Source organism: Lissotriton vulgaris, chromosome 1_1, assembly GCF_964263255.1.
Source record: "Lissotriton vulgaris chromosome 1_1, aLisVul1.2, whole genome shotgun sequence".
Lineage (NCBI taxonomy): Eukaryota > Metazoa > Chordata > Amphibia > Caudata > Salamandridae > Lissotriton > Lissotriton vulgaris.
The window spans coordinates 1,779,438,455-1,779,466,370 of NC_141685.1; the positions used below are offsets into that span (position 1 = coordinate 1,779,438,455).

General features: G+C 43.1%; 1 protein-coding gene across 2 annotated transcripts in view; it reads right to left on the reverse strand.

Moving 5' to 3' along the window:
• Window positions 1–27,916, reverse strand: part of MON2 (MON2 regulator of endosome-to-Golgi trafficking) — a 966,303-nt gene that overhangs the window by 312,122 nt on the left and 626,265 nt on the right. For both annotated transcript variants that reach the window (XM_086919098.1, XM_086919097.1), the window contains exons 22-23: window positions 22,144–22,319; window positions 5,808–5,970 (exon numbers count right to left, since the gene is read on the reverse strand). In XM_086919098.1, coding sequence (XP_086775224.1) covers window positions 5,808–5,970; window positions 22,144–22,319 — 339 coding nt within the window. The remainder of the gene's footprint in view (window positions 1–5,807; window positions 5,971–22,143; window positions 22,320–27,916) is intronic.

Consider the following 27,916-nt stretch of genomic DNA (forward strand, 5'->3'; position numbering starts at 1 on the left):
TGCACGAACACTCCTTTGCGATCAGCTGCTGCTGGTCTCCGTATTCCTGCACTGACTCCGCCATGGTCGGGAAATTTTACTTTGCAGTCAGCCAATCACCCATTTGAAATGAGAGGATTAAACCGGATGAACACTTTATTACCTCCAGATGTTCAGAGAATACCAGATTGCGGGTTGAGAATTTTTAAACACAAGGGAAGCCCGACAGTTCTTTCAGTCTCGTCAATTCAGAACTGAAGCATTTTAACTAGGTCATACAAAAGATTTCACCTTGTAGCTTATTTATCATATGCAACTTACAACCCTTGACAAAGCCAATAGTACTAGCTTGATGTAGGTGTAATTTTGCTTGTTATATTTATTATATATCTGCATGCTAAGACAGGAAGAAGCGTCAAAATATCAGCCAGGCGGCACCTAATGCTAATCAAAGAGTTCCAACTTGCTTTAGGCCACGCCCTTAACTATATCAGAAACACTCCTTGAGAGAACCCCCAGTGTTTTCATCCTGCTTAAAGCCCTGGGTAAGTAGTTTGTCGGTTCTAGCAGCTCAGTGGACAATGCGTCCGCTGTGGGATTCGTGCATGAGGTCACCAGTTTGAATCCCGGCGGGCCCACTCAGCCCTTCATTACACCGAGGTCGATAAAAGGAGCGCAATTGAATTGGGCAATAACCAACATTTTCTATTGATCGCCACGCCCCCCAAATGTTCACGTATCCCAGGTGGACATGCATTACACAACTACATGCTATGCAATGTTTGCAAAGGGAAGATGTGCCAACGGTCTGCTTTGCATTTCCAGAGTGCATAACATCACAGTTATGAAACAAATTAATATTTATGGACTTCTGGGAAATCCTAATTTTGATATTTTGCGTATATGCTGGCAAGGTCCTGTGAAACACACAGCTGATAATTGTGTAATCATGTATCTGTTTACAAAATTGCAGACATCTCATAAATGTTGGACCACAATTTGCAATGCTAATTAAGTAACTTTTATGACCTCAGCATAATTCCTACAAGTGATTGTGTGCCAACTGCCAGTGCAGAATAAACCGGTGCTTAGTTTGGAACAATGTTGGCCATTAACTAAAAGAAGGCTGCGTAGCTTTCTCAGCCCTGCATACCGGACTACCAACGAAGGCTCTTTTAATAATTAGTAGTATTCTTATTACTTAAATCAGACGTGACGACTGGCCTTTCTTCAATCAAACACGGTTATCATGTCATTAGTAGCTGTATAACTATTCACTTAATACGAGTCAGGTGTCTGGCTCTTCGACGACAGAGCATAGTAAATATGAGGCGTCCTTGGTACCGCATGGTATGTTAGCTGTGCTCAACATACGGCCATTTCCTATTAGGGCAAATAAAGGGCTCCGGTCTGTTTACATCACTCTGAGGCAGACCGTGCACTTCCACAGGAATTACACCTTTACATGACAAAACACGATTCAGATAGTTCCCTTTACCCACTGGGAATATGCACGGAAGCCTTTGAAATCTCGCTGGGCTCTTTGGCTAATATGCTGTACCAGACAGAACACACATACTCCAACAAAAAAAGCAGGATTATTTATTTTTTGCACTAGGAAATTATTCAAGAGGAAGCAGCTGTGCGATTTCGCACATCAAGTCTGGACAGAAAGGTATGTTATTTATCGCGCAAAGGGGGACGCAGTTTTAAACTTCCCAACAACCCCTACTTTGAGTTCCTCATTAAGCTAACAAACATCTGGACTCGCCTCCGTGTTGAGCAGTTTAACTATTTTATTGGCAAGTAGAATTAATTTGCCAAAGCGCCTGAAACGCTGTATAACATGAAAGGTGCAATATCGCGAAGTTTGACCATTTTACGCCAGGACGTTTTCACTGCCAAAAAGTCTGAATTCTTTCTTAAATCATGAGCCCGGATTACGTTTCACAATACCAGATTCATATTAAGTGATTTGCCCAGATCACAGAATGTGGACGCGACCCCGAGACTCGAACCCTGGTCTCTAGCGCCAAAGTCGACAATCTAGCCGTCCGACCAAATCCGCTCACTTTCATTCAAAGGGAGGGAAGGAATAACTGTGTCCTGTCCATCTGGGCTGCGAGGAGCAGGTGGCAAGCAGGTGCTGCTGAAGCCAAAGGGAGAACGGGGCAGCTGGAGTGAAAGGCAAACAGACCTGCAACGGCTGCTGTCAGTTGGAGAGAGGGCAGGATAAGATGCATGCCGACAACAAGCAAGCTCCTCGTTCTCTGCTAATGCTAAAACAGCCACATCCCTACTGCAACGTAAGTGATTCGCTGACTCCCCGGGCTCGCTCCCTTCACAAATGGCGACACAATTTACAAAACCGATAATCCTTACAAAGTCCCAAAAGATGATCAGATTGTAGTCTTTTAATAAACAATTTAACCTACAGCATGTGCTGGACTACGACCACGTTGTCGGAGATTCTATCAATCAGCGGAAGGCTAGCAGCAAATCCCCAGTCGGACTAACAGACAGGTCGAGATTCAGTATAATCACACCCACACCCCCTAACACCCCCTCACTCTCACACCCCCTCACCCTCCCATCCCCTCACCCTCCCTCACCCTCGTCACTCACCCTCTCACCCTCACACACTCTCACCCTCACCCTCACACCCCCCACCCTCACCCTCACACCCCCTCTCCTCACGCCTCACACTGTTGCACGCCACACACTGCTGCACGTCTCACATTGCTGCACGCTGCACAGTGCTGCATTACTCATACTACTGCATGCTGCACACTGCTGCCTGCCTCACACTGCTGCCCGCCTCTCACTGCTGCACGCCTCACACTGCTGCACACTGCTGCATTACTCACACTGCTGCATGCTGCACACTGCTGCACGCCACACACTGCTGCACGACTCACACTGCTGCACGACTCACACTGCTGCACGCCTCACACTGCTACAAGCCGCACACTGCTGCACGCTGCAGCACGACTCACACTGGTGCACGCCTCACACTGCTGCACGCCTCACACTGCTGCACGCCTCACACTGCTGCACGCCTCACACTGCTGCACGCTGCTGCATGACACACACTGCTGCACGCCACACACTGCTGCACGCCTCACACTGCTGCACGCCTCACACTGCTGCACGCCTCACACTGCTGCACGCCTCACACTGCTGCACGCCTCACACTGCTGCACTCCTCACACTGCTGCACGCCTCACACTGCTGCATTACTCGCACTGCTGCATGCTGCACACTACCGCACGCCTCACACTGCTGCACGCCTCACACTGCTGCACGCCTCACTTCTGCAAGCTGCACACTGCTGCATTACTCACACTGCTGCACGCCACATCCTGCTGCACGCCTCACACTGCTGCATGCCTCACACTGCTGCATGCCTCACACTGCTCCATGCCTCACACTGCTGCACGCCGCACACTGCTGCACGCTGCACACTGCTGCACGCTGCACACTGCTGCACGCCTCACACTGCTGCACATCACACACTGCTGCACACTGCTGCACGCTGCTGCATTACTCACACTGCTGCACGCCTCACACTGCTGCACCCCTCACACTGCTGCACGTCTCAGTGCTGCATGCCTCACACTGCTGCACCTTCGCACTGCTGCACGCCTCACACTCCTGCACGCCACACACTGCTGCACGCCGCACACTGCTGCACGCCGCACACTGCTGCATGCTGCACACTGCTGCATGCTGCACACTGCTGCATTACTCACACTGCTGCACGCCTCACACTCCTGCACGCCACAAGCTGCTGCATGCCTCACACTGCTGCACGCTGCACACTGCTGCATTACTCACACTGCTGCATGCCTCACACTGCTGCACGCTGCTGCATTACTCACACTGCTGCATGCTGTACACCGCTGCACGCCACACACTGCTGCATGCGACACACTGCTGCACGCCACACACTGCTGCACGCCACACACTGCTGCACGCCACACACAGCTGCACGCCTCACACAGCTGCACGCCTCACACAGCTGCACGCCTCACACAGCTGCACGCCTCACACAGCTGCACGCCTCACACAGCTGCACGCCTCACACAGCTGCACGCCACACACAGCTGCACGCCACACACTGCTGCACACCACACACTGCTGCACGCCTCGCACTGCTGCACACTGCAGGCCACACACTGCTGTACGCTTCAGGCCATACACTGCTGCACGCTTCAGGCCATACACTGCTGCACGCATCACACTGCTGCACGCTGCACACTGCACACTGCTGCACGCCGCACACTGCTGCACGCCACACACTGCTGCACGCCACACACTGCTGCACGCCACACACTGCTGCACGCCACACACTGCTGCACGCCACACACTGCTGCACGCCTCACACTGCTGCATGCCACACACAACTGTAAATCAAAGTCACAAACACATATTTTACGTACATACCCATTGCATAACCAAGATTTTCAAAAAAAGATGCAAAATACATACATCAATATTTATTACCTACTTCTTCAACAACATTATCTATCATTTAACTTTTTAATACACCTACGCATTACATGTGATTGTATTTCAGCATAATTGCAATTCCATAACTAGCCCTAACAATATTGCCATTTTCAATGCCAACTGCTCAAACTTTAATAAAGCGAGAACTATTGCATTTCCAATGCTTGTTGGTAATTGGTGAGGCCGTCCCTATTTCTTGTCCGGTATTTTGTGGGAAGGCCTTGCTATTCTATTCAGTCTTTAGGACTATTGATGAGGATCCCCTAGAAGAGAAGGACAAATTGCTTCCCTGTAATCCTAGTTCTCTTCCAGGGACTCCTCATCATAGAGATAAGCAACCCTTTCTCCTCCCTTTATAAGACATCCACAGTTTTCATCACTTTTAACTCATTATCCTCCATTAATCCGTACAAATGACCTGACTTGACTGTCACATGTGGGGCCTGATGGAATGATGGGTGTGCTGTGAGGTTCTTAAAGGCACAGTGACAGTTTTGTTAGCTTATTGGATGATTCTGTCCTTCATTCCATTTCTGGAAGAGAAGCCTTGTATTTCACATTTAAGTCTATTTATTGGTCTTGTTTAATCTGCATATAGATCACCTTCAGAAACTATAATTTTCAATATATCTATCTATATATATATATAAAAACGAAAGTAAGTCTGTTTGTCCTTTATGCATTACTACACCATTCATCCGATCACCATGAAACTTTGGGAAGTTTTGAATACACTCCAGCGAATGTTTCTGGCACCAAAACAAAACATTTTTTTTTTAAATTGTTTAAAGTTGTCGAGTACACTCCTGCTAAGGTTTCTGGCAAAAAACAAAAAAAATAAAGAAAAATGTGTTAAATATCGTCCCCCGTCCCCCAGGGCCCTCATAATCTTTCCAATACTGAACGTTTACAGTGCGACTCGCTTTTGCAATGACCATCAACAAAGCACAAGGACAATCACTGCAAGTGTGTGGACTAGATTTGGAGAATCCGTGCTTCTCACATGAACAACTGTATGTGGCCAGCTCGTGCGTTTGAAAACCTTCTGATTTATTTGTGTACGCACCAGACGGAAAAACTAAAAATACTGTGTATCCACAAGCACTCGAATAAATAAACAGAATTAAAAAACACTTTAAAATGTTTTCCATATTAAAATGAATACGTTTCAATAAAAATGACACAATGTAAATTGAATGTTATCATAACAAGTTTCCTTAAATTTCCTTTCTTCTGAGATCGCAGCAACGTGCGACGGGTAAGCTAGTATAACCATAAATCAAAATTCGTAAAGTGGCAATATATATAAGACTCACCAGCAAACCTATTGAAGTCAAGCTAATATTCAGCTCTTGATTTTGAAGTCCAAAGCTTCCAGCAACTTCCACAACTATCTGCAGACATGTGCACGGCATTGTTGGTAGGAAATCAGTCACAACTAATTGAAGACACTGGAATGCAGTTCGTATTAAAGATTCTCTGGAAACAAGATAAGATGAATTAGCGTGCAGTCATTTTACATATTTGTTGCATACTTGTAATGACTGTTGAGTTAGCCAGACTGACTACTATTTTTTGAACAGGGAATAAAATATATGAACTATATTGTTTAAGACACATCTGTATATTAATTCTTATTGTAGAAAAAAACCAACAGGCTCAAGTTACTGACTTTAGTAGAGAGAATTTTAACCCCTTCGCTGCGGCGGCTATTCCACCGCAGCGCTAAAGGGGCGGGGCGGCCGCGCGGCGGCCGCATGCTGGTGACGGAGCCGCTCCATCACCAGCCGCGGTTGAGCTATGCTGGTGACGGAGCGGTTCCGTCATGACCCGCCCCGCTCATTAGAACGCCCGCGCAGGCGCGAAATCAGCGCCGCGCAGGCGCGGCGGCTGGGCCATGACGGAACCGCTCCGTCATCAGCACAGCGCACCTGCAGCTGATGACGGAGCGGTTCCGTCATCAGCATGCAAAGGGTTAAATCGTACAAGCTCAATTTAGCTAAGGAAAAACAGTCATGTGAGAACTGACAATGGAGAACAGTATGTGGAAAGGAGTGTCATTGGTGGAGGAAGTTAAAAAGATGCTAAGCATTTACAGCTCAAGACGATTTGAAGGCATACATTTAATGCATTTACAGCTCAAGATGATTTGAAGACCTAAATTTAAGGCATCTTTGGTTTTATCTTTTTCATCAAGTACCAATTGTGAATCCTTGTCTATAATTATCCCACCGATGAGACAGAATAAAGGAATGCGGATCAGACCTGGGATTGTTGCACGCTAAAGTACATGCATCCTTTTGACTATAATACTTTTCCTGCTACAAATACTTTAGTGCCACAATATTTATGATACCTTTATTGAATATAAAGAGATAATATTATTATATAATGTAAAGTGTATGTTTTTTACGTCCTAATGTTGCCAAAACAGTACACTTTGATGGAACTATGCTGAAACATATCAAAATGATGGTAGACTCAACAATCATTTGGCATATGAAAGAGAAAAGCACTCTTTAATGTAGTGTATTAATTATTAAGAACAATCTATATGATATGAATTACTAATAGTTTATGACAAACTTATCTAGCTATCGGCGAAAAATACAAAAAAAAATACATCTGACATGATTGAGGTATTTTAACCAAGATAAAACGGGTGATTTACTGCCCCTTCCAAATTAGTTATGTTTTCTCTGGGCACTAGGGTTAACACCAGAAGGTGGGTGGGTAGAAATGCACCACTAAGTTACATGCAATTATTTTGAATGATCAATATTCACCTCTAAAACTCTTCATATAATAATGCAAGCGCTTAATCATCTTGCCATTAAAAGCAAGGCAGCTGTTTAGCATCCAACCTTATATAGTTCCCTTAATGCTTTAGGGTTTCAGTGTCCAGTTTGGTGTCTTTACTCAACGGGAGCAGCAACTGGGAGTTGTCAGAATAATTATGCAAGCATATACCTTATGATTCCAAAAAGATTTAGCAGCAACTTCATACAGAAATGTAATGGTGAGGACGGAAAACCCTACAGCATTTTACAATCCAAATTCACAACCAATACTCCCAACCCATTCTTAACAACCTGGAATGCAAAATAGGTGAGAATCATTTAATACAAGGAGAAGGGAGATAAAACTATTTGCTGTAGCCCCACTCAAAGTATAAACAAGTTACTTACCTTCAGTGACGTGTTATGGTGGATGCCTTACTAGCAGATTCCTCAGCTTTTGACACATCCCAGGAACCACAGAGGACTTTAAAAAGTGTGTTACTCCAATGCACCAGTAGGTTTTGCTACTGAAATCAGTTGTGGTTACAGCACAGAAACATATATAAGCATCACCTCTGTGCACTGTTAGTTCTCATCCTGATTTCCAAACTCTTAGATATAGAGAAATGATTGAATTTCAACTTAAATAGACATTCTTATTTTTCCCTATACCATGAGGAAACCACCACCACAACTGATGAATCCTCCTATGGTAAAGCATAGGAAAACATAAAAATATATTTAACTTTTAACTACTAAATATTATTGTAAATTATTTGTATATGTTGTTTAAATGTAGAACAAAAAAAACTATTCACTTGAAATAAATCTTTAACTACTTGGAATATATTATAAACATTTTTCTTAAATTACAATTAATAAATACATTTCCACATAAAACATGTTTTAGTATTCATTAAGAAGTATTACAAGTTCTGCATTTCCATATCATCATGTTGGCTATGTACCAGTAGATCATAGATTGAGCCATTTCTATCCCTCTGTCTCACCACCTCAACTAAAGGAATCTTCACTATTGATGTGAATCCTTTTTCCTATTAAGCAGAACATTTTTTATCTCAACAAGATGATTTGTAAATGCAGAATTCTAAATGGGGGCCATGTTTGGTACAGATGGGCTATATCTTCAGGAGTCATTGGCTCTTGGTAACAAGGTTCTATTAAAAGCAAGTTTGTTAGGCCAATAATTCAAGACAACATTTAATCTTTACTATACACCGGTTAGGGTAGCTAAGTGGGGTGGTACTTTTGGTGGCAAGTGCAATCGATGTAGTTTAGAGCAGGCTGAAATTGTTCACATGTTCTTTTCATGTCCCAAGTTAGAGCCCTTGAAGCAGGATATCAGTAATTTATTTTGCTTTAGCATTAGGGGGCAGGTCCAGATCACTCCGCTTCTGATGATTATGGTTGTAATGGGACGATTCAGAGGATAATGCTATATTAAGAAGGGAACCTTAATACTATTTATCGCAATGGCCGTCGCGCTGCTGTGCACTGAGTCAGATTGGTTGAACCCTGAACCCCCAACATTCTCAGGGTGAAGGCCGACATTTTTAGCTGTATACAGCATGGAAATAAACCTATATAAACTCAAGGGGCAAAAGAAGCAGTGGTGGGGGGAATAGGATCTGGGTCTTAGTAATCAACTGGATGGAGGGACTGAAGAAACGGCAGGGAACAGAGGCAGCAGGTAATTAAGGTGACAGGTCACCTGCTGGCTTGAGCTGTTAGCGTTATTGGCAGGGGACTGGCCTTACTTTTTATCCCCCCATGAAAAAGAATAAAAAGAAGAATTATTACAAGCTATGTATAGAAATAATTTAAATTAATTTAGCTATATTTTAATAAAACATCTGAGATTATGATTTTAATTAAAAATAGGGTATTCAAATATTTTATAATTATTAAATATGCAATGTCCTATTTTCTATATATTTTTAACAAAAAATTATATTTCTTTATATTTTCACCTATTTTAAATAACAGAATTTAATTAAACATTATTCCCATGTGGGGTTTTATTTCAATTCCTCGCCTCCATCATTTTCTTTGGGAGGATGTTGCAGTACCAGTGGTTGGCCATGTGTAATGCTAGACTTACTAAGTTTTTTTTAACAGTGACTTCCACTCTGATTATGTCAAAAAGCAAAAAGTATTAAACTTACTCCAAAGTGTAAAATATTCAAAAGTGAAAGTCACTTTTGTCAATCGGGTCCTTAATGAGTAATTTGGTTTCTACACACTTCACAGAGGCCTTCAACAACTTGGCTTTCACAAATTCTGCAGGTAACTCTCCTTTACTCTTAGGGCCTTCACACTCTTAGGCTCCCATGATTAATCTCAAATAATCTACACAGCTCTATTTAAAATGTATCAGCAACTTATGCCTGCCTAGTCAATGCTGGATATATTACTTTTAAGGCAGAAAACATTAAAGGTTAACTTATGGAGGACTGAACCTGAAGAAACTCATTAAATATTTTTTAAGAGCTATTATATCAGAATTTGGGATTTTCAAAGAAGCAATGGCTATTATTAGGACCTGTTAGTCCTCTAAATCCTTTGGTAGAAGATAAGTTCAAACCTCTGAACAATGTTTATTGTCTTTTCCCTCTCCATCTACTTTTCCACTCTCTCCCTATGCATCCATTTTTATTTCTAAATAAGCCATGCCTATAAAGAGTTGGTGTGTTTATTTGCAATATGGTTTAGGATGTTATCTTCCTCTTACCAAAATAACAAAAAAAACACATACAAAATTCTGTTTTAAAAAAGGGAAATAAGGCAAAAGAAAACCATGAATCCCTGGAAAGGGTAAAACAGCATCTCCAGATCAAACAGCTCCCAGTTTCTAGAAATGTATCAGAATCTATAAATACTAAGGTTAATCTTGGTTACCAAAATAAACCAAGCATAGGAAATGCAATAGGTCTCGCCTTTAAGTTAAAGCTATTTGCTTTGCGAATGGCATTATATTTGAGCTATGTCTTATTAAGTGTATGTGTGTGATATGTTGTGGCTTTATGTTGTTAGAATTGTAATTGTTAGTTGTTAAGTAGTTTAAAGCAAAGCGTTAGTAGGAGAGTAGCAGTGTTTAAGATTTGGGAATGGAGAATGATTAGGAGAATAGCATGAGGGTTAATGAAGTATAGTGAGGAGTAGAATCGCATGAGGCAGGAGAAAGGGGCTGGGGGAGAGTAAATAGAAAGAAAGCTTGAGGAGGCTAGGTAGTTTGTGTATGAAGGGGTGAATGAAGCCTAGATAGAGTGCCAAAAATAGTTTGTGTGAAAGAGTGGAAGAAGGAGAGCGAAGTTTATAGTTGTATAAAGTATAAAGAGGCTGTGTTTGTGTACGCAGAAGAAACCAAAAGAAGAGGAGGAGAATGTGTGTTTGTAGTTTGGATTTTTTTTAAAGTTATTGTAAAGAAATTGTGCTGAAAGAGCAGAGAGTGAGAGTGGTGTCAGAGAGAGTAGGAGAGTTAGACAGAGTGGTGTGAATAGAATGGGAGGGAGACTTCCCTAGATAAACAAGAAATGATTGTGTTTTGTAGTGCATCAGGCATCTTTCAGTCCTCTGGGCAAGGTATAAACACCAGATGCTAACATTTCCTATGTTAAAGTGCTGGATAAAAAAAAACAAGTCTATTGATGGGGAATGTACAACACAATAATAGAACACACATACCATGAACTAAATCGCCTTTAACTATTTACTTTTTCATATTTAGCTTACTTTTCAGCATTTCATAAAGTTAATGTGTGCACTGATAAAAATTGCCAGTACAGCATTAAGTTTCAGCTTGCAGTGTTACTATTTTATTTCTGGGGTTGTTGTGAGTCCTCAGAAAGCATACCCCCTCCCCCCCCTCGCACTTCTTTTTACAGGACGTCAGAAATGCCCCTGCCCCCTTCCTTTTTCCCAGCAGGGTTCTAAGATAGATGCATATAATTGTGCCCTGAAGGGATCCGGAAGTCTGTGATAGGGATAATAAACCTTGTAGCGCAAGCTTTGTATGTTAGTATGTGTCCCTACCAGGGTGGGAGGGATGGCGGGCACTGATATTTTAAGGAAGAGGCAAAGGTTTGTAAGCAAAATAATAACCTAATGAGTGTGGAAGGCTGATGGCTGACAAATGCAAAAACAACAATTGGACAGAATGCAGAACAATGTCATACATTCACCCCAGTACAGAGATCTGGGCCTAAATCCATCATTTTTTTGCACTCCACACCACCCCAGTTCAGACATGGCCATATGCAAATCAGCCTTGACCCTCTGCTTCATGGGAACAGTCAGCCCGAACTGCCAAGTCATGTCTTTCCTGGACCGGAATCAAGCATCCTAGGACCGGTTTCTGGCTATCAGCCGTCTTCAGCCAGGATAGCTTGACTCCAGGGGTGTGGAGAGCATGGGACTCACGTCTTAGCATACCCATCCCACTCGGGGTGACAAATGCAAAAACAACAATTGATGGACAGAATGCAGAACAATGTCATACATTCACCCCAGTACATTGATCTGGGCGTAAATCCATATTTTTTTGCACTCCACACCACCCCAGCTCAGACATGGCCATATGCAAATCAGCCTTGACCCAGTGCCTCATGGGAACAGTCCAGCCCGAACTGCCAAGCCATGTCTTTCCTGGACCGGAATCAAGTATCCTAGGACCGGTTTCTGGCTATCAGCCGTCTTCTGCCAGGAAAGCTTGACTCCAGTGGTGAGGAAAGCATGGTACTCGCGTCTGAGCATACCCATCCCACTCGGGGTGACAAATGCAAAAACAACAATTGATGGACTGAATGCAGAACAATGTCATACATTCACCCCAGTACAGAGATCTGGGCCTAAATCCATCGTTTTTGAATATGGCCATGTCTGAACTGGGGTGGCTTGGTGAGCAAAATAACGATGGATTAAACCCAGATCTGTGACTGGGGGTGAATGTTTTGCCAATGTGCAACATTCCGTCCATCATCTTGTGTGTTTTGCTGTTCACCCTATGTGGGAAGAGCATGCCCAGACGTGGATCCCGTGCTCACTACGCCACTGGAGTCAAGCTATCCTGAGTGAAGACGGCTGATAGCCAGAAACCGGTCCTAGGATGCTTGATTCCGGTCCAGGGAAGACATGGCTTGGCAGTTCAGCCTGGACTGTTCTGTTGCTGATTTGCATATGGCCATGTCTGAACTGGGGTGGCATGGTGAGCAAAATAACGATGGATTAAACCCAGATCTGTGACTGGAGGTGAATGTTTTGCCATTGTGCAACATTCCGTCCATTATCTTGTGTGTTTTGCTGATGGCTGACAATCCACGTTATGGCAAAAAACAATACTTCTTTCGGCTGTGGAAGACTGCTGGGAATGTTTCTGGCTTACAGACGATTGTGCATGGCTTCTGCAATACACAGTTGCTAAGCTTCCTCTCTCCCTCCCTGAATATAACAAACTGATGCTTCAAATGAATCGGCCGGGATGGGAGGTTCAGCCAGAAAACTTCAAAATAGTAGTCCTAGTGTGAACAGGGCTGAATCAGCAGCAAGAAGGCAATACTTATGAATTGAAATATACACCGGCATCGCAAACTAATACATGCGCATCACCCGAAAAAGTAATTTTGATGTGGGTAAAGGTATATATTTTCAAGAAATGAGCATTAACGGCACCTAAGCACTTCCGTGAATTAAGTTATTTGCTGTTGTGGCTTGATAAAATAGATGGGTAAGAAACACTACCAGCATATGAAAAACAACAAAACGTCCATCACCGACAGCCACTACCGGAGCATGGATCCTCTGTGAAACAGAGGGGGCACACAGCCCAAGCTCTCCGGCGCCACTCCATGTAAGCTAGACAGAGCAACAGCCCGTACAGGAAGCTTAACCGCATCGATGCTGCAGCGATTTTCGCGATGTGCGGCAATTTTTTAATTACCGCGTTACATGACGAGCTCAGCTCGTCATCAGCACACGCCACCCGTGGGTGATGACGAGCTGAGCTCGTCATCAGCATCGAAAGGGTTAAACATAGCAGTCCAAATGTGAAAGGGCTTTTGAAAAGTAAAGGCTTAAGCCAGAGCCAGCAGCTGAGCGCAGCAGCCCACACCACAGTGAAGAATGTGTTTCATTGTCCGCCTGTCTCCACTGACATTCGCATGCAATTCGTAAATCAGAATGTAGGCTCAAATAGAGCGACATGTGGGAGGTGGGGCGGGGACGCAGACATGAACGGCAAAGCAGCGATCTAGGAAATGATAGCCTACAAAAAACAACAAGGCGAGGAGGGGGGCCACGCCCCCAACCACGACAGCGCTTACATTTGTCGGCAGGGTCCGAAACGTCCGTCAGGTAGGGGTAAAAAACAGATGGCACACTGCACACAATTAAGTGCGAGCAAAGCGGAGGAAACCTGTAATTAGGCGCAGCAGCATCAGGACTACACAGAAGTTACCAGAGGATCAACAGCCAACAGAAATTAAGAAAAAAAACAACAGCAGTGCCAGACTTAAACCAATCGCAAGGGGCAGGAGAAATTACACGGAGTTAAAGCCAATACAGATTACTTTGAGTCTCGCTGAGCATGCAGCGCACAGGCTGCTAAGCAGAGACCTAAAAAAAAAAAAAGTTAAAAAAAAATGTTGGAAATCAAAACGAAATTACTATACCTGCTATGAAGCCTCAATTTAACACATTACATTTATAAGGAGTTGTAGGATTGTGTGAGGCAGTCTAGTGGCTGGGGGGTGGAGTTAAGAGGGAGGAGCAGGAACGGGAGGAGCCAGTGACAGGAACCAGGGCAGTTAGAGTAGGGACAAGGACCGAGTAGGAAACATGAAATAAAGCTCCAGTAAACTACATCCATAGTCTGTGATTATTTGTAGCAGGATGCTACAGGAGTGGCAAACCTTTATTGATATTTAGATATTTACAATGTAAGGAAAAAAGAAAGAAGATTAACCCTATAAATCACACAACACTCTTTTTGATACAAAGTTAAATGTCCTCTCTTAGGTACCAAACAGTTTGGTTTTGGGAATAATTCTGCGGGGAAAGAAGTGTCAGCAGTTTACTTTTATTCAACTCTATCCAAAAAACTGATTTCGGTTTTGTAGCAGAAGAATATATATACAGCCTTATTACGAGTATAACGGTCCACTGGACAGACATACTTGCAGTGGTTATCTGATCACTGCCACCACTGCGGGCCCTCCTGCAGTATTTTGAGTGTGGCAGTCGGACCGCCACAGAACCGCCACGTCCGCAGGGATCCAGGATCCCACGGCAGTGGTGTAGCAGTCAGGAGAAGTAATATGCTGGTGGTGCCGCTCAAGCATCGCTGAGCATATTACTAGTTGCCTGTCCACTGCCCATTTCATGGGAGGTTGTGCCCCCCCCGGAATTGCATCCCTGTTCCTGAATGGTGTGGCATGCATGACATGGTGCATGCCACACCCTGCAGGAATGTTCCTGGTATCCCTGCTCCAAACAGTAGGCATCTTGCTGGCTTTGCCACAGGCGACTCATCATGTTGAGAAGAAAAAGGAGAAAAGAGGACTTCATGTTACGAAGTACAGCTACATCAAGAAGAGTGCATAAGGGGCTCATCGGATTACAAACTGTGAAGGACTTAGCATGGACAAAAATCGAGAAGATCCTTCTTTACTCCATTAATACCTGCATGGTGACCTGCCTGAGAAGACCGGCATCAGTAAAGTACTGTGAAGCGCATACAGAAGAAACCGGAGTGCCTGTATGGCACAGTTTTTGAAGCCCACCCATCTGTAGAAGAAAGAAATCTGGAGTGATCATGGGCTTTGGCAGATCACTGGTCTCGCAAGTGCTTTCCACATTGTTTGAACTGTGCAGCGCATCTTTCCACATATAGGTATCACACAGAAGTAAAAGGCTACCAATGGTTCCTCTGTTCCTACTGCAAAACATGAAAGAAGCCCTAGCTCTTCTTCAACATATTATGTCTGACTGCACATGCTAAGAACCAGTATCAAAATTCCACAATGATGAAAGGGTAACCAAAGCCCCATTATGGATATGCCAAACAGCCCTACTCTGTGCTGCATTGCACACAGGAAATCGGGCATAGACAGACAGCACACTGTATCACAACACATGTGCTGTTTCCAGCACAGATTTGAGCCTGTACTGAACTCCCAGTCCACCTTTCACTGTGCAGGTGGCAACCAGAGTGACTTTCAAAGGGGCAGTCCTCACCCCCCCTGCGGGTAGGTGCAATGAGAGACTGCACTGGTCTGCATGGGGATGCCTGAAGGGCTCCCTGGCCCCTACTTAACCTACCCTGACTCCCAAGAGGCGTGATTAGGGGGAACATTGTCTGTGTGCCACCTCTACATGGCACGGAGTCTGAGTGCCTCCAGAAGGCCTCTACGTCTGTGTCTTAAATACGCCACAGGCCCAAAGACATTAGGATTCCCTAATTTATAACGTGCCATCTATCCCATGCAAATGAAGTTACACCCTCTTTCGATTGCGCTGATCCATGTTTAGCACCGCTACGGTCTGTATTACAGAAGGGACCACACATCTACTGACCCTTCTGTAATATAAAGTGCCCTTGGGGTGCATAATGCAGTGCAAACTCTCAGTGTGCCCCCAGGGTATTTTCTATAATACAACCCAAGATGTCAAAATACAATACCCACCAGACAGGACAAATCTCTCTCACAAAGGTAGTCGGGCAAAAACTCATTCGAATGTTCACAGCCACACCGTCACAGCAACACAAGAATTCAAGTGACTACTCAGCGCGTACAACACCAAGATACTCCTAGTCACAAACACGAGCCAAAACACATACCCAGATTAAAAAATAATATACAGTTTAAGTGTTCTTAAGCCTTTGCATAAGAGCACTGCACAGGCTATAACATATAACAACACACTTCACAAGTAGCTCAGTATATACACCAACACCCTTTCAACCAAGCACAACTTACACAGTGGCATGCTACATGTCTACCAAAGTGCTTAGTACCTCACCAGATATAAAGTGCTATACAAATTCAATACAACAGAACACAGAACCCACCTGGCATGCCTTCCTCGTGTCCACAGCCTTCAACAAATAAAGCATAATTCCTATTTATATTGCCACAATAAAATATTTCATTATCTGTTTATTTGTTTGATTAGCGTGGCATATATTACCCTGATCCCTCATCTGACATCAGTACCCAGAATTCAATGAACACTCCCCCAGTTTCGCACCCTAGTTCTATTTGGCAATCACTTCGCATCGACCCTTACTGTTGCCAGGATATCTGTCTAACTATTGTATGAATAGCATTGTACCACGATGTAAACTGAGAGAAATGCAATCTAACCAAATGTATCCTAATGCAATTTATTATTGTAAACCACAAAATGCCAATAAAAACATGGTTTAAAAAAATCTGTATATTTGTTTGATGAAAGCGATTTTCTGCATTTCTTATGTATTGTTTTCTGCTTCAAATTATCGAAAATGCTTAGGTTGATGCCACCAGCTTCTAGTAATTTCTCAGTGGAGGTTATTATGTGGGGACCACAGAAGTCAAAAAGTTAACGACTGTAAAAGAGGATGTGTTTAATAAATCCTTACGTTTCGATTGGGTTTTTCTTTTAAATTTAAAACACAGATTTTTCAGGTGTTCATTCTGCCATTTACAGTGCATCTCTGCAATCAACGCTGGGTGACAAAGATTGTTTAGGGCAAATATTTACATTTTTTTTTCGATTAAGAGAGTAGCCTAACCTGAGACAATTGCAGAGTTTTTGATGGCCTTAAGAATTTCACGAACAGCTAGTTCTGCCTCTGCGGACAATATCAGCACACCAACAGTATATACTGCAACTTTACGTAGGAACGATGGAAAGAAAATCATTTAATACTGGAGTTTGACTGAATGCTCACTAGTAAAGGTTCAATAGATATTAGGAAGAGCAGGAGTGAAAGAGAACAACTTTATCTCGTACCTTCAGTGAGGCAAAATGTATCCAATCTAATGTCAATAATGAACAAGTTAATCACCTTCAGTATCACTTTATCTGGTAGAGACTATATCTAAACACAGATTCCTCACCTTAGATTATTCCCAGGCGTCAGCCTGGATCCTGAAATTTTGGACATCTGTGTGCCAGTAGGTTGTGTCATGCGGCTCTGTACCAACATCGTCCATGTCAGAAGTGACATGCATGGTGCCAATATATGCACTAGCCCAGTGTGCTGACATCAGTTTCTTGTGTGACTATTTCTGTGCCAAATTTGCAGAGCCATGACTGAATGACGGGTGACCAGTGTGCAAAACGAACAAGATCTTTTGGTTGAAAAGCCCATTTTGCAGAGCGAGGAGGATGGGAGGGTTGGTGAGGAATCTGAGTAGGAGTCTTTACCAGAAAAAGCGTTGCAGTAGGTAAGTTACTTGTTTTTCTGATAGAGACTTCTAACCACAGATTACGCTCCTTAGAACCAATTCCCAAGCAAAACCGCTCTGAAGGTGGATCTGCAAACTGGTTTAAACCAAAAAGTCCTGAATTACTAAAAGAGCAAAATACCTATCTCGATGGACCTGACTGTTCCTGCAGTAGTGTTTCTTGAACATATGGAATGACGTCCACGTACCAGCCTGACAGACGTCCAGGACAGGCACTCCACAAGGTAACGCAGTAGTAGCCGCTTTGGCACGATAGAAAGAGCCCACAAACCTTCAGGAGGCAGCTTCTTAGCTAATGCGTAGCAGATTTTTATGCAGAACACAATTCAACAGGAGATGGTCTGTTTCTGTACTGCCTTGCCTTGCCTTGCCTTTTTTTCGCTTCAGCAAACCCAACGAAGAGCTGATTATCCACCAAGTGTTCTTTGGTACGATCAATGTAAAAGGAGAGGGCTCTCACAGAGTCCAACAATGGAGCCTCTACTCCTCATCAAAGGGAGGAGTTGGGGTGAAAAGGGTAGGAAGAATGTTGTTCTGGCCGACAGGGAATGGGGTCACCACTTTCAACAGAAAAGAGGCCCAGTTCCGAAGCACCAGTTTGTCTACGTAGAAGCTGCTGTAAGGAGGGTTACCAGAAAGGTGGCACAATGAGTGTGGCTGCACACTATTAGCATCTAATTTACAGGCCATGGGTACAGGTAGGCTCATGTACTAGGGACTTAAAATTAAATTAAATGTGCCAATTAGATTTAGTCCTATTTTACAATATTTAGGGAGACAGTCAATCCCTTTACGACTGGTTAGCATGGAAAAAGCAGAAAGAGTTCTGATGTGTAGCAAACCGGTTCAGCAACAGAAGGGAAAAACTGTGGACGACTCTCCAAAAAGGGCCACGGTCCAACAGTAATATTCATTTTCTATCTGTCCCACTTTTAAAAACCAAACACCCTGCCTCAGGGGCTATGAGGTCTCGATGGGGTTACTTACTAATATTTAAAAGGAAGGGCAATGCCTGTCAAAAAGCATGTTTTGATAGGTCACACAGCAGGTTTTACACTGTAGTATTCAGGCTATACAGGGTAGGCATGTACAGATGTTTAAAGTAGTGTATGGCACAATTGGTGTCCACAAGCGGCATTTCACTTTCAGTCCCTTGGTGCACTTCATACACCAAATACTAGGGACATACAGGTAAGTTAAAGGTAACAATCAGGAATAAACTAATGTACCCATGTTCAAAGGGGGATCACAGGCTCTTCATTCCCATTTTGCAGGTGCAGAGTTCCTAAGACAGCACAAATAGGGTCCAGAAAAAGGTGAAAACATGTGGGGTGACCATGCAGAAAAAGGCAATTTCCTACAATTGGTTTATAAATAGGCTTTCCTGTTTTCAGTTTCTATTTTTGGTAAATTCTGGTGGGGTTTTTCAGTGTTTTCAAGTGATTTCAATACCTTAAAAACAGTTATCAGTGGTTACACATTTTTCCGCCACTAAAAACAACAGAAAAAGGGGTTTTCTGGTGTTTATGAAACCTTTTGCTTTTATTATTGTCTGCTTTCTGCACTGATAGAACATGGTATTTAGACAGTGTACTTTTCGTGTATATGAGGTCCAAATAGATTTTTGCAAATGAAACTTATTGTAGTACACCATACAATACTTCTTCAGTGAGTCTTTAGTCATGTGCGCTCGCTCTTTCCTTCCCATGTAAACTTCTGTGAAAAGGCCCTCTCAACAATGGCACTTGGGACGGGCAACACCATAACAGCCAGTAAACAATTTGTTACCTCTGGCCACTAACATAGCTTTCCATGCCAATACTGGTGCAATTGAAGATTGCGATTCTCAGGGCAGGTTCAGCAACATTTGCATTGAGCTGGGTGCTTATGCCCTAAGAATTATTGAAGTGGGCAAAAATGAAGCAGCACTTTTGAAACTACGGAGGAAATTCCCCTTTACTGAAGGGATCTAGAACTTGTACAGAGTACCACAGCGAGATTTCATTGACTTCAAATGTCATTGGTGGTGAAGGGTCATTTCTATGCATCATAAGCAAGCCATTTCTCATACATCCCTATATCTTGCATTGAATGTTTAAAGCCTGAGGTGTTGGCAATTCACCTTCTATCAATACTGACCAACTAGAAAATGGAAGGCTGATGTATTAAGGGTTTTTACCCATTCTCTGTGGGTAAATGTGATGACACATATTAGCGAAGATTCTTATGAAACCAGCCATTTTACCTATCAGTTAAAGAACCAAATGCAGCCAAAATATCAAATATGATTTTGATATTTCCTGATTCTCTACAGTTTACAAAATAATTAAACGATACTTCTAAACCCTGCATGTTTAGACCAAAGACCACAAAACTGAAAAAAGCAAAAAGAAGAAGAAACAATATTTGAGTGGCATCCCTAAACAACAAACCTCAAGCAGAATAATGTTAGCCCAGTCTTTCTTACTGCTAGCTTGTATAACAAAGTTACATTGTATTGGCCCTTTCAGGATGAAAAAAAATACTCTTTCACTCTCTTTTTCCTTTCTTTGAATTGCATTTAATTTGTGGTTGTGCCGGTGTTTTTTCAGTGTTTATATGTTTTCACTGGTGAGGGCTATTTCTCTTTCAGTGGGGTTTTATCAGTTATTATAGGTTTAAACCTAAAACCCCACAGCCTATTTATAAATAAGTGGCCAAGAAAGGAAATGTAGATGGAATAGAATTAACTGTGTGCATCGCAACTGTGTGAAAAGATACTCAACCTCAGGCTCTCTGCTTAGAAGTGACACACTTGTGTTACTAGTGAAATAAAATGTTCTAATGTTATTCTGAGAACTGTGTCGATGGACAGCAACACAACATGCTTGTCTTGGATAAGGTTCTTCATTAGACTGAGTGTGACAGGAAGCATGTTGGAGGGATACATGAATGAGAATACAACATGTTCACTTATCAATTTAAGCGTTAGGACAGAAGAAGCCCACATCTTTGAGCTAAGTGGTTGATAAGGCCAAGAGCTGTAATTTATACGGCAAAAACCATGAATCCAGTCCTTGGCGGTCCTATCATGAACTATTGCTAAAAAGTATGTTAGTGCCATAGTGATTGCAACTATTAAAGTGGTGTTCAGCCTAAATAGAACAGTCTGGCAATCTTACACAAGGCCTGATGAAACAGTTTAAAATGTCTAGTAAAGCGAAATTCTTAAAGTTGGAAATAGTGTGGAAGTGACTGTACAAGCAGTATACCCAGAGAGCAGTTGCTGGGTACTGCTGCGCAATGTTTGTCAAATAGCCAAATTAATGCTTATGCTTGTACATCCATTCATGTTTCCTCTGAGGTGACCTGAAGACATTCATTTGTATTGACTCATGTGTATTGATGCCTTGTGTAAGATTGCCAGAATGAAATGCCCAAATTACTTTCAGCCAGTAAAAGATAAGTGAGCAGTTTTTGACAGTGAATTGGGGCAGGCAAAAACGGGAAATAAAATAGTCACTATGGCATTATGGTGTATGGTGTGGACCGTCTCTCTTCCTTTTTTTCTTATGTCTGTATTAATATACAGTTTTATGCTTAAATATGTGAGTTGTATATGCTTTTGTGTGTAAATGTGTGTTTGTATTTATATAGCGCCTTCTACCCAGAGGTCTCGTAGCGCTGTATTCATACCGTTGTGGAACCCTTCCTGGCTTTCCTGGGAGATGTCTCTCACAGGCACCCCCAAGGTGAAGCCAGGCATCCAAGCGCTGCTGGGGCCGTTGTTGAGATTAAGCAAGCAATTGCCCAGAGTCACAGAGTGGGACCCATGATTAGACTAGGCACGGAGGCGAGAATTATCAGGTCCGGGGAGATTGAGTCCAAGAGCCGCCGAGGCGGGAATTGAACCCTAGTCCCGGGCCAGACCTCTGCATCAGGGTCTGCCGCTCTAACCATTGAGCCACGCTTCTCCACTTTCCTAAGGCATGTGTTAATTACCTGAGCGATAGTGTTCTACATTTTGAATATGTAGCCACACTTGAGTCATGTTATCATCAAGTATTCATAAGGCTCAGTCCGACTTTATTTGTTCCACATTTGCAGCTCACACAGAGCCATCATCAATAATGTACAGAGATACAACATACTAAGAATAGAAAGGGGACAGACAGAGTCCAATCCCTTCCAGTAGCAATTTTTGTAACTAAATCATTGGGTCACTGGTTTGATAGGTACATGGAATAAAATGAAATTGCAGAATATGCCAAAGTTGTTACTTCATCTTGTATTGCAGATACAGAAATATTGTGTAGCTGCATTTACAATTCTATTTTTCATGTGAAAAAAACGAAAATATGTCTATTAATTTGATGCATACATCTCAGATTTCACATATTTCAACAGATATATTTACCACTCACCCTTGATCATTTCTAATAGCCCCCATTACTCCAAGAACTAGTGGCCAGCCAGGCCCCAGACTGTCTCCTTGATTTTGAAGAATCTGCAGCACACACTCCAGCTGCTTCAGCCTTATGTCATGATGGACTATGTTGGACAGCTCCTTTAAGGGGTGTAGCAAAAGTAGTTGCAGCCTCTGGAAGACAGGATAGCAAAAATAATACCAGAGCATACTACAATCTGCCTTAGTGAAATGGAACATCACATTTTTGTGTTATTATAACATGGAAATAAAAAAGAATGTGGTAGATTTGGTTATAAATGCTTCTCTTAAATAAATGTGGCTAATATTTCTGTAAATATACTGCTTTAGAAGAAATCTCTGCAAACAGACAACAAATGTTTACAAGATTAATTACATTCTCAGTTTATAATACATATTTAGTTGTGCGAACTCTAATTATGAGAGGAACCAAATAATTATGCTGGCAAATTCGATTATGTTGGTAGTCATAACAGGCAAAAGACCAGAAAAAAGTCAAACAGAAAGTATCCAGAAAACGCCAAGAATCATGCTAGTTATTCCTCTGTAAATTTAATTGAAAACCAATATTAATGTGGGTGGATTTCCAGATAACCTAGTGCAGCACTTAACTGTACCTCTAGCTTAAGCTGTTTCTTTCTGTGTTTCAGGAGAGAGACACAAACACTGGAGGTATCCAAATATTGGAGGTGTGTCCTGCTCTTTGTACTTCTCATTCCGCAACTATCAGCACACTTATTGGGTAGCACTTGCCTTCTCAATTGCAGGACCTGGGCTTAACAATGGAAGAAGACTGGAGTTGTAATATAATTTGTGTAGTGCAAGCTAATCACCTGTGAGGTTCTCTAGGCACTGAGTAGACGCAGAGGGCCAGGATCCTCAGACAAAGAGCCAGGTCTTCAGTTTCTTGTGGGATGTTGTGAGCGTGGTGGCTGTTCTGATTTCCACTACCTTGGAGTCATGGTGGCACACATTGCTGCACCTTAACATAGGCAGAGTGCTTGATTCATTGCACTCGTCTGTCACGTTCTGGAATAGGCTGCCACTGCTGCTCATGGACCGGATAGTAGCGATATCTAAAATGGTGCACCTGCAGTGCTGTCTGTATACGATCCAGAACTCCTTGTGTTCGTTGTCCTCGAGGGTGTTCAGGCAGCTAGACACCATACTCACCTCCTTAACTTGGGCCGTAAATGTAGCAGAGTGGCTCTCGTCAAACTGCGGTGGAGCTATGAGTATGGTCTTCTGGAGGTACCACAGATGGAACTCTATTATTACGCTTCTCTATTGCAGCATGCAGCTAAGCAACAACTGGGGGAAGCAACTGCTAACCGTCATAGTAGATGTAACTGAACTCCCAGTATTACTAATGGAAGGCTCCACAGCATCTAACACCTTGCCCTATGTGATGAAACAGACTGTCCATGTGTAGCAGAGGCTCATGACGCCGGTCCTTTGACGTGCTCCTTTTAAAAGGTAACTACTGTTATGGATACTTGCGCCAATCAGACGCATAGAGGGAAATATGCGTTTTCAGGTGTGGATTGAGGGTGGCTATCAGTTACTGGGTGACTTGTACTCCAATGAGCACTTTACCTTGCTCGAGGGTTCCCAGGTTGCCTTAGCGCTGGGACCAGGAAAATTCTTACAATGCAGCAGGCTTAAAAGAGCTGGCTTGACAGACCTGAACTATATTCCCTGAGGTGCCAGCAACCTCGAGCACTCTGGGGACTCTCCCAACTCTCGGATCGGTCACCATTTGGTGTCCCTGCTGCACAGAGAGTTGAGGGCGGACGTGGTGAGCCGCCCTCTACGTGTTCGAGTGACCTGGGAAACCAAGATAGGTACTCCTAGAGAAGATGCCGGGTGGAACAGTATCTGTGCCCTCACCAAGACCCCGGTTTAGGCTGATCCATTATAACTTCCTTTATCGTACTTACATAAAGCCCCAGCTGCCCCGGCGGCCAAACCGCACCTGGTTGGACGAGTGCCCGCATTTAAACTTGCTGATGCCAACTTCCTACACATGGTCTGGGGGTGTCCACAGGTGCATGACTTCAGGGTTCGGTGGTGGGGAGAATAACTCATACCACGTCATTGCACAGAGCCATCACCACGCTGTTCTGCCTACTGACAAAGATCACAAAACCTAAAGGTAGCAAGATGGTATATAAGTATTTGCAGCTGGCATTAGTGCAGCCTCATAGCAGGGTGGCCAACACGTGGATGGATCAGTGCGCCCCTTCTGCAGAACACTGGCTCAAAGATGTAGCAGAGTCAACCCTGGAGGAGGAACTACACATGTAGCAAAGCAGAAGGGAAGCGAGTTAGGGGAAGACCTAGACAGATAGAATGCCCTGGGAGACAGATTCACAGATCCCGAAGATGTTCCTTCTAGCGAGGTAAACACAGACACTGACCCTGAATCCTAGGCTACGTGCATCTCCCGGAGGGGAAGGACTGACTGCGATCTGCCTGTTGAGTTCCTATGTATGGTGTCTGGATGATTAACTCCTGAGTGCTTATAACTATCTAGTTTAAATTGAGGTTATTACCTCACCTGTACACTGCAAACTGTAACTGTTGTCTCAACAGGTTCCTCATGGTCCTCAACAGGACAGTTGTATATGGGATAGCTGTTGACTGCAGAGGTGGATTCTTCTCTAGTGTGTTGATTGTCAACAGGTTGCTCTATGACAGTTCAGACAAGAACACTGACAGAGCCTCTTTCGAGCGGAATTTCCGAACATCTTGTGCACAGAGTGCTCTGAAGTCTTTTAGGTGCCTTTTCACAAGAATAATTAGATTTTTCCTTTTGAGATACAGCTAGTGGAGCTAAATTTCTGCTCCACATTTTCGTTAAATGCTTCCTCTTTTGTATAACTTTTGTGGAAGTGTTTGGTGGGGCACTGGATAGGAAATCATCCCCTGACAAGGAGAAATTCCATTGGGATGGGGATTTTTTTTTTTTAACTACAAGAACCACATGGCTAGCTTCCGTTCATGGCCCCTGAAGCTCTTCCAAATATCACAGCAAGAGGCTTAGTACTTGAAGTGTCAGCAATATAGACACTTGTCATGAGGTTCATAAGTGCAGATTTCACTGTCTACAAGAGAAATATGGCTTGAAAATAGATTTCTACTCCTTGTCTGTGTTGATGACAGACTGAACATCTCCCCAGGGCCAGAAAACATCAAATAACTTTAGAGATAAGTTGCAGTTAAGACTATTTGAATCCAGGGAAAAATTCCAGGGAATTTGAAGAAAAAGTAAACATGTAGTAAGTATGCCACAACAGATCTGTAGCTTCTAGGAAAAGTAAAAACAGCTCAAGGTCCCAGCCACAATGAAAATCCCTGGCATTACCATGCCTGGGATGCAAAAGCACCCCCAACTTAAAAGGAAAATCAGAGATTCCCTTTTCTGGTACTGCATTGTACTTTCAAGGGAATCCCTGGGATTCTCTTTAGGCGAGATGCAGTGGTGCTGGAATATTTTTTTATAGTGCGGGTTCTGGCCATCAAATCACCTAATTTAGGTGCCTTGTTTGTACTCTCCATGTTGCTGATATACATGTTGATGGAGCAAGGTTTCATAAGTAAAGAAACGTGCTTGTATTCAATCCTCTCGAAATAACATGTAATGAATTAACCAACATGTTTTGTGATTACTGTAGGGGAAGCTAGCGTATGTGTTTCACTAACCAGTAATCCGAGTGTCCTAAAATGGCTGCCAAAAACGAGGGAACCCTTTTGCGCCTTCGTATACTACATCTACGTGGTAGGACGTCTTTCGCTTTTGGTGGGAATTTCTTGCAGCTGCGTACTTGTGCCACAGATGGCCGCTTCAAACCTCACATGCTAATACACATGCTTTTGCTTGAACTAAACCTTGCATGTTCTGCTAAACCATTTATGCTGTAGATAAAATAAAGTAATGGGGTTAGTGTAGAAATAAGAGGTATACAGTGCATTCATGTATTTTTGTATTGTAACATGTCTTTCTTTGACTGTATAGCTCGCATTTGGGCCTGAAGTGTGTCTGAAAACTCCATTTTGAATTTGATGTACATGCGCACACGGAGAACCTTGAAGCCCAGGCATTGAAAGCCTGCCAAAGCTCATTTTACGCGCGATGTGTCTGGGAAACTCACCCCATGACCCGGAGAGAGAAAGACAACTTGCAAAATTTTTGAACATTGTATACTAAATGAAATAATAAGTGTTGGGTGGAATAAAATCCACGGGAAAGTAAATTATGGGCGGGAACATTGATCGATTACATCAAATGGAAATTACTTCAAACTGGTATGGTGTGATGACCTCTCCTCATCTTTCTGACCAATCAAATGAAGGGCACATAGAATTGACAACATTTGGGGGCACTACACATTCTGAAATGGTATAACTAAAGAAGGCTTAATCAGTTAGATTGTCCGATTTGTCACAGACCTGTCACTGGCACAACGTATGCTGGAGACGACTCGTTGATGCCACAGACCTCAGAGGGCTCTCTGAAAGAAGAATCAGGAAATTGCTGAGGGGGAAGACTGTCACCCAGAGGGATTTTCGAGAGTAGCCGCAGAGATGGGTGTGACCCTGGCGTTGCACTTAGCGGAGGGCACCTGTTTCGTCTTGCACCTGTCCTGTCTGCACCTTATTAGTCGGGAGCCCTTTCTTGTCCCAGGCCATGGCCAGGGTTGGTCCTTGCACCATTCTAGGTCAATATAATCTGAGTGGTATGTCCTTGTACCGTTTTTCCTTTCCTTTTTCACCTTTCCCAGGTACCAATGTCAAAATATTTTCTCTTAAAGTCTAGCAGAATTCATGCTTTAATAGTTTTTTTCTAACTTGCAAAGTCCCTAATTTCACTATTGTGGCACTTGACTCATAAAATATTGCATAGATAAAGTATTTAAAACTTTCCCGAGTCTGTGGTTATTTTATGAGGGTAAATGGTATTCTCTACCTATTATTCTAACTCCCTGACCCTTAGATTTAGGACTTAGATCACAAGTGACAAGGATTTGGAAAGTCATGGTGTACAGGTAGAAGTCCTAAGGTAAATAAAACTCTGATAGGCAGGAAGTTAAGTGGGATTACCGGTTCAAAGTGTGAATGTTTATGGGGCCAGGTGAGTATGATAAACTGAACAGGTAACCACTGCATCAATGTTTAGATATTTACTTTGTAAAGCAAGCACATGTCTTTGTGTATGTGTTCGAAAACCTCTGGATTACTGTGGCCTTCTCCTTTCTATGAATCCCAAAAAGGGTGACGCTAGTTAAAATGACATATTATCCTAAACCTGTAGTCAGGAAGAAAACAAGTTACTTTCCAGTAAATGCAGTTCTCCAGTATTGGAAACTTTCATAGATTCACATGCTTGAATCATTCCCAGTTGTCGAGATGGGAGCCCCCGGGTTATAATAAAAGCAATGCTTAAATCAATACAAAGCAGAAAAAAGGCCCAGGCCCATTTCAGTTTTGTAACTCATAACTCTTGTTTTGTTAAAGAGACCAACAATAATCCTTGAACCAATCAGGACCCTTCACCCTCTAGAACATTCCTGAGAGAACCTTAGACCTTCAGATTTTCCGAGCCCTTGTGCCCAAGATAACCCTGTCCAAAGGTGAGCCTCTCAGGGGAGAAGGGCGGGTCGCATGTGAATCTATGAAAGTTTCCAATACTGGAGAACTACAGTTACAGGTAAGTAACTTGTTTTCTTACTCCTGTAGTGGAACTTTCA